This window comes from Condylura cristata, unplaced genomic scaffold, assembly GCF_000260355.1.
Source record: "Condylura cristata isolate star-nosed mole 26May11 unplaced genomic scaffold, ConCri1.0 scaffold00021, whole genome shotgun sequence".
NCBI classification, from domain to species: Eukaryota; Metazoa; Chordata; class Mammalia; order Eulipotyphla; family Talpidae; genus Condylura; species Condylura cristata.
The window spans coordinates 20413524-20425800 of NW_004567122.1; the positions used below are offsets into that span (position 1 = coordinate 20413524).

Sequence of the window (12277 nt, forward strand, 5' to 3'; positions counted from 1 at the left end):
GCTGAAGTGTACTCCATTCATCTTAACTACATTTTATTAAGTGCAATGTGCAGTAGAGATTTGGCAAGTGGCCTCATAAAAAAAAAAAATCGGGCCCTCCCTGGTGGCGCAGCGGGTTAAAGCACAGCACAAAGAAGCTTAAACCACTTCCACATGAGTTCGATCCCCGTCTGCCCCGGAGGAGATCCACATGGCGAGGCAGACCTCTCCTGACCCGCCCGCTGCTCTCCTCAGCAGTGTACTTCGTCCATCTGCCTATTCTGTATCCCACTCTGTCTCTGGTGAATCCTCTCACCCTCCGCATCTCTGGCCTGTACCCCAGTTCTGTACGAATAAATAAATAAATCTTTAAAAAAAAAATCACCAAAAATGATTGTCTATCCTCCTGTGAACTTCCATTCCACAAAAAATGGTGTTCAAAACCCAGCATTAGATTCCAATATGATTTTCTGATTAACTAGCTTGTAACTCAGATTCTCTAAAGTCCCAATTGGGACTTGCCGAATGGCTTCAGACCAAAATGATCAGTAGTACCAGGACATGTCCATGTAGCAGGCTGTTCCCACTTTCATCACCCTTAATTTATAGAGAGAGTAAAATATGGTAGATTAGCTTGTTGGTACTTCCTCCAAAATTGCAAGGCCATGTTTAGATTTGCAGCATCCTTCAGAAACAGTTCATTCCTCATTATGCTTGATACTTCTGCCTCATGCAGATCACCCTCACTTAACATTGGGCTACACTCTAGTAAATTCATCATAAATTGACGTTACCGTCATGCGTTCAAACATACCTAACTTTGTGAACATCATAGCTAGCTACCGTAAGTGTGCTCACTTACATGAAACTACAGTTGACCAAAATCATCTAGCACATAGTGTATTTTATAATAAAGTGTTGAGTAACTCAGTTCATTTATTGAATATTATACTGCAACTGAGAATGGAATGCCCCAACTCCAACTCAAAGTACAATTTCTAACGAATGTATTTCATTTTCACACCATTGTAGAGTCAAAAAAGTCCTTCAATCAAACCATTGTGGTGGGAACCATCGTGTAGGTTTGAGTAAAAACACCACGTAAGACTCTGGGTGGTATACCACACTTGGAGACTATGGTGTTTGCAATTCCATCTCTGTTTTTAAAAACCGATTGAGAAAAAAATCATAAATTTGCAAACTCATGAATAAGAAAATCATAATGGAGCCAAATACCCTGTTTCATACTATATAGAACACTTAAACTCCAGTCAGCTTTATAACAGGACTAATCTTCCTTCAGCCAAGCGGCCAAGCTAAAATAATACTGTATTGTGGATTCAAGCTAGACACAATGAGGTCTGTGGGCTTTCATGCCTGCTTAACAGCCTTTACCATGTGGGAGTCTTTCAGAAGGTAAAAGCAGAACAGTCAAAAACTGAAATTATGGTGCAGCAGTAATGACTGCATACCAATTAGCAAAGTTCACATTATAGTCTGGGAGGTTCTTATATCTTAAAGTTCAGGCCTTGGTAACTTTTCTCCTAGTCAATTTATAGTTAAACTGTAATAGAAAACACAGCCTTCTCAGCCTCTCCTCAGTACAGGCTGGTGTTAATGTTCTGGAATCCTTGAGTGTGTGTGCTCTTGTTCTTACCATCTTTTCGTTGGTCTGAGGCCAGCAGTTGCTAGTTCATTACTAATTATAATTCATTCTTATTGGCTCTCAATGCAAAGAGCATTTCTTTGAGAAGTGAAGAATTCTGACTTAAAAGAAAGGGGCCCCTGTTGTATTTCAAATACGAGCTTGCAAAAGAAATTTCCACTTACCTCAAATGAAAACTGATTTTATTTTTATTTTTGCAACTTTGGGTGTCTATGTTTCCCTGAAGCATTTGTTCATGACTTACTCTAATGTTTCTTTATTTCTAGAATGATAGTTAAACACCTACATATAATTTTATAAGAATCAACAGCTTGGACAGCGGCCACATGTAAAATCCATTGTGACAGTCTGCCATCATCTGTCCAATAGTAGACTGAATTTTTAAATGAGGAAATTGGTGGCACTGGTTATTGTGTCTTTCCGTCCTGCACATTGTATCATCAAAATATCATTCAATTGTGTGTGTTTCTTTGCTCCAGAGGAAGGTTTTTTTTTTTTGTAAAACAATTTAACTACTTTTTGCTTCACCTTATCTTTCCGTTTTGCTTGTTCTTCTGTGACACCAAAAAAAAAAAAAAAAGGAGGTGGCAAGAAATTGCTGAGGACCAAGGGATACAGCACTTTAATCAATTTTATTTTTAACATGCAATAATTTTTCACTTTGTTTATGTCTTTGATTTCTCTCTGTCATGCTTTGTTGATAAATTTAAAATAGAGTCCTTGGGCTTTTCCTTTGCTTCCTCCTCCTAAAGGACAAAAATTAGCACATGAAAGCATAACAAAGGCATTAGTTCCTCTTTTCCCTGGAAATATTTTTTCCAGAAATATTTCTGCAATTATTTTAATATGATATATGATCATACATGATATGATGATGTATATAAGTGAATTTTACCTCTCATTCACTGTGTGGTACTTAGACCTCATCCCTCCTTCCCACTTAGCCTAACCTCTGTGCATTGTTTCAGGTGTCCACTGTGACAGTGTGTGTGCTGAGGGACGCTGGGGTCCCAACTGCTCCTTACCCTGCTACTGTAAAAACGGAGCTTCGTGCTCCCCTGATGATGGCATCTGTGAGTGCGCGCCAGGATTCCGAGGCACCACTTGTCAGAGAAGTAAGTTTTTCATTAGGTGGCAGTTTCCATCTGCTCTTCTCAGAGCCTCTGGTACAGAATTATTCTCTGTGCCACAACCCTCAGTCTGTAGAGATGTTCTGTCATAGTCCAGGCTAAGAGAAGTGTTTCACTCAGTGGGTCACTCTGTCCTTTGCAGGACTGTCCTCAATAACACTTTCCCAAGAGATTGATTCTTTCCACCCTTCAGGACTCACCTAACAGATGGGGATTTCGCCATTTCTCCTCAGTAATGATTTCATCGCCTCATTGGCCTCATCATCAGAATATGTTTTTTGATTGTGCCTTAAATCTTGCAAATGGTGTTCCAGAAATCCATTGACCTGTAAATATTTTATTTAGCAATTTTGGCTTTAGTCTTACCTCAATTACCAGAAGTCAACATTAGCCAGACCTTCAGGCAAATCATACATCTTAGTAGTAGTCTTAAATTTGGTGCTAAGGGGAAATAGAGCTGCAGAATTAAAAGTGGAGGTGGTTGACATTAGTCAATAGAATTTTTGAATTAGGAAATGATCCATGAGGTTTTACTAAATCATTTAGTAAAGGTAATCAAGAAAGGAATATATGACTAATTATAAAATACATCATTCTAATTTTTAAATTGCTTTTTTTTTTTCATTCAGAGCTCTATGCAATCATCCTATATTTAAATCCAAGTAATATCTCAGGAAGAACCTAATTATATTGCACTTTACTTCTTCACTTTTTAATCACAATCATTAACCTAGACCACTTCGAGGAGCAACAGTTTTTTAACCCTGACTATAGATCTATTTATTGCAGTAATGACTCTTAAAGAATAAAGGATCAACACATGGTTTGAGAGTATTTATTTGGGGCTTGTTAGCATTTGCAATTTTATTTACTTCATTTATTTCTTCAACGAGAATCCTTCAAGCCTCTGTTCTATGCCAAACCTCAAGTTAATTGGGACCATAAATGGGAAAATAAAGAGACCTAAAACATGTGCCTGCCCGCAGGCATTTCAGAGTTTTCATTATTAAAGCGTGCCCTTGTTGCTTCTGTTGTTATTTTATATTAGAAGATGCTTACTAGCATTAAAAAAATGTTTACCCCCCAAACTGGGCCTAGATTCTGATGTTGAATATCAGAGACCATTGTCTCAGGGAAGAAAACTGTGCATTTCCATTCTGTCTTCAGTCTGCTCGCCTGGTTTCTATGGGCATCGCTGCAGCCAGACCTGTCCACAGTGTGTGCATAGCAGTGGACCCTGCCACCACATCACCGGCCTGTGTGACTGCTTGCCTGGTTTCACTGGCGCCCTCTGCAATGAAGGTAAGCATCACCTAAATTTTTGGGGATACACATGATGATGAGGAAGCCACATGGAATCTGTCCTCGGGCTTCTCCAAAGACAGATTTTTATTTACCAGCTTTCCTGTATGCTGTGTTTACAGCTTCTGCAAACATGACTCTAAGCTTTGGGAAAGTGGGCTTGTCACCCCCAGAAAAATCTCTTTATCTTCTGAGCTATGCTGCAATTTCAGTTTTAATTGGAAACAGCCGCCCATGAAAAGTCAATATGAGGAATGATTTTGACTCCCTGAATGAGAAGTCAAGGTTTCTAGAAATGCTGATGTCTACTGGATTGTGATGCCTTCCTTAGGGTCTTTGGCTTCCTGTCTTTGTAACAGCAAGCCCATGCAAAGGAGGGGTACTGGGAGAGTAGGGACAGCTACTCAAATGGGCAGCTGGATTGATGACCTTTAAAATCATTTCCTGTCTAGGGCTCTGGTATATGAGATGCTTTTGTGTGACTGACTTATAACTTATTCACAGTGTGTCCCAGTGGCAGATTTGGGAAGAATTGTGCAGGAATTTGTACTTGTACCAACAATGGAACTTGTAACCCCATTGACAGATCTTGTCAATGTTACCCTGGTTGGATCGGCAGTGACTGCTCTCAGCGTAAGTCTATTTTTTTTTGCTTGTTTGTTTGTTTGTTTGTTTAGAACAAGATCAAATTCTTTTGTTTATTTATTTCAGGTTCTTTAGGATTAAGTATGAGAGGTTATGTAATCCAAAAATAATACGTGAATAATTCTAAGATACCTTATTTTAGTTTTTAAACACATTAAAAGTGCTATCCAGGCTCTCCCTGGTGGCGCAGTGGGTTAAAGCACAGCACTAAGAAGCTTAAGCCACTTCCACATGAGTTCCATCCCTGCCTGCGCCGGAGGAGATCCACGTGGCGTGGCAGACCTCTCCTGACCCGCCCGCTGCTCCACTCAGCAGTGTACTTTGTCGATCTGTCTGTTCTGCTCCCTGCTCTGTCTCTGGTGAATCCTCTCACCCTCCACATCTCTGGCCTGTACTCCAGTTCTGTATGAATAAATAAATAAATCTTAAAAAAAAAAAAGTGCTATCCAAATCCAAATAATAAATCTGGATTTAAATTGAATTCCAAATAGTAACTTAAAAGAGCCTAATTAGGTGGCACTTTGCTTATTCACTTTTCAAGGATTCTTCAGCCTTAAAATGATATTATACTTAGAAAATCCATTCTAAGCTTTATGTCAAACCTCATGTCAGCTATTTATTATTACTTTGCTCTTGGACAAAAATGGCTCACACAATTATAAAATAATTTTTTTTTTTCATTTAAAAATTTACATCAGATTGATTTGTCTTTATTAGGTTATATACTCCCTACTTGGCAACCATATAGAAATTACAAGTGGTCCTGCTTTTAAGCAATTATGCTCTTGAAGCATTAGTATAAATAAAAAGTCTTTCTTTTGGTAAATCAAATCATTTTACCCATAATCTTAAATTATTCCCAAATACTTTATCCAAACTTTGATTGCTCTTCAATGGGCAGTAACCCCAATGATTTCATTTTATTGTTTTCTGCTTCTTCCAATTAAGAGTCTTTATAAGTGAATCAATTCTTACATACAGCGAGCTTGAAGACAAACTGTAGTATCAACACCAGAGCAGAGTGTAGGCTTTAGAGATTATAGACATAAATGCTAAACTACTGGACCCCTTCTCTCTTGGGTCACGTCTTTCTGCCCATCTGATCTCTGCTCAGATGTCTTTTCAGAGAGATCTTTCCTAAAGGAATACCTCCTTCCATTTTGTTCCCCTTACCCTATTAGATATTTTCTTTTTTTTAAATTATTTTATTTTCATAGTATTGATTGCCATTGTTTTTTTTTGGTTGACAGTTTCATTGCTTGTTTGGTTGGTTGGTTGGTTTGACTGCCTCCCTTACTGAAAAATAAGCTTGCAGGGGATTGTCTATCTTCATTTTGTCCTCTGCTTCTTTTAAAAGTACTAGACACATAGGTACTGCGTAGACATTTGTCAAATAATTAAATCTGTAAACCTTGACATGATTTTTGCTGCCCTCCCTCAGTGTGAATGAATCATCAGTAACGACATTGCTGGTGTAGTCAGCATTGCCATTTGGGTTTTCACGGAGTTTGGAGCACTGTGCTTTCTTTGTCCTCATGCACACTAACTTCTCACGAAAAAGAGATGAGCAGGGTGGATGGAATTCTCTCTGCTGGGTGCTGGCCTCAGATCTGACAGACCTCTGTACACATGCTGTGCTTTCAGCTTGTCCACCTGCCCACTGGGGCCCGAACTGCATCCACACGTGCAACTGCCACAATGGAGCCTTCTGCAGTGCCTACGACGGGGAATGTAAATGCACTCCTGGCTGGACAGGCCTTTACTGCACTCAGAGTAAGCCACGGGCCTGCTGAGGCTCACCCCGCGGGCCACACCCTAAGAAGAAACAGCCTCGTGTGTTTTGTGCATGAGAGGAGCTCATCAGGATCCCCTGACATTAGTGTTGCATCTGCCCAGACACCTGTAGTCATCCAGGTGGCTCAGAGGTGTCACATGCCAAAATTTCTGTCTCTGCATGACATCAGGATACTGAGGCAGAGCAATGCTATATGGGTGCAGGTGTACTGTTCTTTCCCTTCCCTCCTTTAACAGACGCTGTTTATATGGACCAAACTCATTTATTTTAACAACACAAAGGTTAGGATAAGTGACAGCAATTAGAAGGGGAGTGTGCTCTTGGAGAACAGGATGCAATGGTTCTCAAGCTTTAGTGAGTTTTGAAATCACCTGGAGGGCTTAAAAAACTCCTACATTTCATAGCCTCATTTCATAGGGCTGGGGCTAGGTTCTGTAGTTCACATTTTTAATACTTTTCTTCATATTGATGCCAGCCTAGGACTGTGCTTTAAGAACTACCATTTGTTTGTTTTCCTTTTCCCCCTACAGTGTTCTAATCATTTGAATTTCCATGAGGTTTGAACATTATAGGATATAAATTGCCAAGTCCTCCAGAGCTCAGCACCATTGGGAAAAAGGACTGTTCTCTGCCCCCTTGTCTTTGACTGGGTAGGAGAGATAAGACAGGAAAGCATGTATTCTGGTTATCCTTAATAATACTATATGCTTTTAAATGAAAGAAATGCTGAGGTGAAAGATAAGGTCAGAAATTAGGTAATTAGAAAATGTAACTAGGAAATAGCCTGAACAAATCTTTTAGAATTTCTAGAAGGCAGTATATACACTAAATTGTGGCTTAAAGGTGGAAATTAGCAAGAAAAGAGGTTTTTCTAAGCATATTCTGCAAAGATTATATAGGGGTAAATGGCACAAAAAAATGAGGTTCTCAAGTTCTTGGTGTCTGGGTGCATATAAAGTTTATATTTACATTATAATGCAGTTTATTAAGTGTGAAATAACAGTGTTTCTTTTAAAAACTAGATGTATTGCAAGTTGCCAAAACCCTTTTATAGTTTCAATTTTATACAAAAAAAAGCAAAATATGCAAAACCCAGTACAGCAAAGCATAATCAAACAAGGGATGCATATACATATGTAAATATATATATTTATAACTTTTATATATCTATAAAAGTTATATATCTATATATGTGTGTGTGTATGTGTGTATGTGTATATATATATATATACATACCTACATACATACATACATATGTATAAGTTTCTAAATTCCTACATTTCAAAATTAGAGCCTGTTTTCAACAGAGGAACATTTTCAGTAGAAGTAGCATAGTGTAGAGTGGGAAGATCCCCCTGAGGTCTGGAGCCAGACCTACCGCATTGACATAGCAGCCCTGTCTCTGCCATTTGCCAGTGTGTGACTTAGGGCACTCTGGGCTCACTTCCCATCTAGAGGACAAGAACATTCTCCCTGCATTTCCAAGCTACTGAAAAGAGTCCATGAGAGTATGTGTGAAAAGAGGAGAGGTTCTAAATAAATCCATGGCATTGGTGGCTGTGTTTAGATGCTGGTGTTTTTGTCAAGCCTCTGTTTATTGGAACCTGAGCTTTCCTTAAAACCTCACCATAAAAAGGAAAAATAAAAAGCACCTGTAATACTTGGGAACAGTCACCAGTTATTGAAAATGTTCATAATACCAAAGAGCCCTGAAAACTCCTGTAGGGTAACTGCTGGCCCAGGAAAGCCAGTAGGGCTTGTAAACATCTTTGGTCCTAGGGTCCAGGTGTCTGGGTTTTGAAAACTGTGCACAGTGGGAAGACTTGTTAATTTTTTTAAAAGCACCTGTGAAGTGCAGGGTTTTTTTTTAAATACAGCATTCTACCACATATTTTTAGCAAAGAAGATAATATTATCTTAGTAAGTAATGGATACAGCAGATTTTCACACTGAGGAAGAACGTCAAGGTAATTTTAATATAAAGCTCTCTTTTCAATCCATGGAATTTGAATCCCGGATTCTAAGAGTTGAGGGAAAGAAGAGAGGAAGTACCTCATACTCTGAGGATTTGAAGGGATGCTTTGTTAGAAGACATTAGTCTTGTTTCCAGGGCTACAGACTTACTATTACAGTCACAGTTCAACTGGAAGGTATGCAACTGTTCTGCTCTTGCTTATGAATCACAACCTCCTTGCAAGAAGCCTTCTTAGGACCTGAAAATCTTTGTAACTGGAGCTAAGCTATGTACTCTTTCTTGTCTTGGTCACTCTAATGCCTCTGTGGCCTTCAGGTTTGAAGATAAGCGTGTCAGGGACTCAAACTGTCTCTCCTCATCAGCCTCTTGACCCCCACTGCTCTTTCTCCTGACACAGGGTGTCCACTGGGGTTTTATGGAAAGGACTGTGCCTTGATATGCCAGTGCCAAAATGGAGCTGACTGTGACCACATCTCCGGGCAGTGTACTTGCCGCACAGGGTTCATGGGAAAGCACTGTGAGCAGAGTAAGTATGAAGACATGCTGTCTCTAGAACAGTGTTTGTTTCCCTAGAATCAATTTTCCTAGATGTCTGAACACGCTATGGCAGAACCCAAAGATTTAAGTTGTTTGAGTTGATGGCTAGACACTTGTTGGCTAGGTTGATGATCCTTGCTGGCTGTTTTGCCCTTGCAATCCTTCTGAGAAATTACTCAGAGCTCTGGGTGGAGGGGGCATGGCTATAAGGATAAAGACAGAATTCAAGTTTTCCATCTGTTCATCCTGGCTCATTCGTCCTCTTTCTTATTTTTGGAACAAGAGTTGTTCAGCTTCTTAAAGGAACCAGTCGAGCTCTTTTCCTGGAGAGAGGCTGCCAGGGTCTCACCCTGGACCAGAGTGCATCCAGTGGTGGGGAGAGGGCTCAGAACCCAGGGTCTGCCCCATTTTGGTGAGGGAACAGGTCCATGTAGACTTTCAACAACCTACACTAGAGTGTATGTTTATACCGTTTCCATTAACAACTCCTCGTCTTCGTTTTACTAACCTTCAAGGCAGCATATTGCTTATAAAAATTCCACTCTTGGGGAATGACCCATCCTGTTTTTCCATTTCCACCCATGAGCTATAAGAACATGAGTCTGAGGCTGAGTATTTCAAATTGGTCCATTGTCCTTCTCCTGTACATCTTTTCAGTCAATATTTCAGGTGAATAAGCAAGGCCTTCCTTAGAGAGCTCTGTAGGTCCTCACTCTCTTACTGTGTGCAGGACATTTCCCATGCATCAAAGGCTGCACTGTGAGGAAGGTCTCATGGCTGGAAGAGCAGTGTAGGGTTGATCAGCCTCCAGGGTACTAGAAATAAAGCATCACACTTCCTCCACCCACAGGCACCTCCACCTCACCCCTGGACAGCCAGGTTGCCTGCTCCTGAATGTTAAACCTTAAAATATTTTTGCATATCCCCCTGTCTAGCAAATATAACAAGAATGACAACCAGCAATCAGCTTGGAGAGAGGTAGCCCAATTTTAGATTTGTACTTCTAGTTTAATTTAATCTTGAAACATTTACCAAGTCACACATCTGCCTATGTGCACAGGGCCTCTTTGTGTATGTAGTATGTGTGTAGGTGGGTAAATGTCTAAATGTGTGTGTGTACATAAAAACCAGGCTCTGAGCTGATTTTAGCTTAAATGACAGACTGGTTATGGTCTTAATTAATGAAAGACTCATTTATTTATTCATTCATTTATATATTTAATTTTAAGTTGAGGTAATATTGGGACACCCCGTCAAATATTACCACCATAGTGTGCCCACCACCAACTCACTCATAATCCACTATCATAGACTCATAATCCACTATCATAGCACTATCATTGTGCTTCCTCCCCCCTGTATTCTTACCCTCCCCAAATAAAAGTGCTTCCATCATTACTCTGAACATCATATTTAAAGTGTCCTGATTTTTGGAGCATTTTTCCAGTGCTCCTTTGTAAACAGAAACTCTGGTTTTGTCAGAGAATTCTGATGATAATAGCACATTGCCCTCTGCTGTTCACTTTTCAAAGAACATTGGTGTTTTCTATTGATTATAGGTTCAACATGTCTGAACTATTTAAAATTCATGCCCAACTTTTACTAGGACTACATCATTAAGTCCCATTATTTTCTCCACTGTAGTTAGACAACAACCTTCAAATCTAAACTACAAAGTTCTGAACTAGAAATTCGCAAAAGATGTCCCCCCCCCGCCCCTCTTTCTCTGTACCCAGCTAATGCGGGTCAAAATCTACCTATGGGAGGATTCCTGGGCCAAAAGTAAGATACACATTTCTTAAGGAAACATTTCTAGCTTATACCTTTGGTCTACTCCCCTTCTATCTTATAGTTTTGCCTGGTGGAGTCATCTCAAATTGTTCAATAGTGTATCATCAATTCTTTCAAGGCCCCACAGATTGGGTGCACCCATCAGAGAGGCAGGTACATAAAAGCCAAGAGTCAGAAGCCACCATGAAGAACTTAGTCTTCCAGCCTGTGTCACCTGGCCTCTGAGTCCCATCTTGGTTCCAGGGATGCTGGCTATTTCTGGGGCACCCTGGATGGTACAATTCTGCCTGAACAGGACTAATCCCTCCAGACACAGCACGTCCTCCTCAAAGAGATAACCTGGCCCCAAATTCCCAAGCCTGGAGAGCTACACTGAACTCTCCTCTCCTCTCAGAGTGCCCTGCAGGTACATATGGCTATGGCTGTCGCCAGATATGTGACTGTCTGAACAACTCTACTTGTGACCACATCACTGGGACCTGTTATTGCAGCCCGGGATGGAAGGGGGCTCGATGTGATCAAGGTAAGGGCCTAGAAATAGAATTTCCTTGTATTGTGTGACTACCTGCCTCTCAACTTTATTTTCGCCTCCATTATATCGTTTCTAATCCTCATCATGACTTTACAGGTGTAGCTGGTTATTTATTTGGTTGTCAGATGGCTGCTTTATTGTTGCTATCTTACAGATGAAGAAGAAACTAAAGTTCAGAGAGGTTGGGTACTTTTCCCAAAGTCATATAGCTAATAAGCAAAATATGTCTGGGCTTTGATGTCAAGTTTTTCTGGTTCCAAAACTCATGAACTTTCCAATGTGATTACAATTTTATTGAGGTAAAAATAATAATGATTTATAAACTTATGTGTATAAATGTCCATGTATAAATCATTATTTTCATATATAATTATGTGCTATAATTATACTATTATATATTATGTACTATACACTTGTGTATATACATATCTATATAATGAAATATACACAGATACATAGCACCTATAGACAACACAAAGTATACAATTTCATAAAACCTGATATATATATATATATATATATAATATATATATTTATATGTCATGAAGTCTTCACCACAATAAAGATGATAAATATATACACTTGTGTATATACATATCTATATAATGAAATATACACAGATACATAGCACCTATAGACAACACAAAGTATACAATTTCATAAAACCTGATATATATATATATATATATAATATATATATATATTTATGTCATGAAGTCTTCACCACAATAAAGATGATAAATATATTCATCACCCCCAAAAGTTTCCTGTTTACCACTATTTTGCTTTAGGCCCAACCACCACTGCTCTAATTTCTGTCACTATTAAGTAGTATTCATTTTTAAAATTTCATATAAATGGAATCATACTGTACTCTTGTCTAATTTTGTTTACTCACCATAATTATTTTGACATTCAACCATCT

At 39.2% G+C, this 12277-nt stretch overlaps 1 protein-coding gene across 2 annotated transcripts in view; it reads left to right on the forward strand.

Moving 5' to 3' along the window:
• Window positions 1-12277, forward strand: part of MEGF10 (multiple EGF-like-domains 10) — a 152109-nt gene that overhangs the window by 125108 nt on the left and 14724 nt on the right. For both annotated transcript variants that reach the window (XM_012728045.1, XM_004686677.2), the window contains 6 exons: window positions 2614-2760; window positions 3943-4077; window positions 4582-4710; window positions 6367-6495; window positions 8890-9018; window positions 11215-11343. In XM_012728045.1, the coding sequence (XP_012583499.1) occupies window positions 2614-2760; window positions 3943-4077; window positions 4582-4710; window positions 6367-6495; window positions 8890-9018; window positions 11215-11343 (798 nt within the window). The remainder of the gene's footprint in view (window positions 1-2613; window positions 2761-3942; window positions 4078-4581; window positions 4711-6366; window positions 6496-8889; window positions 9019-11214; window positions 11344-12277) is intronic.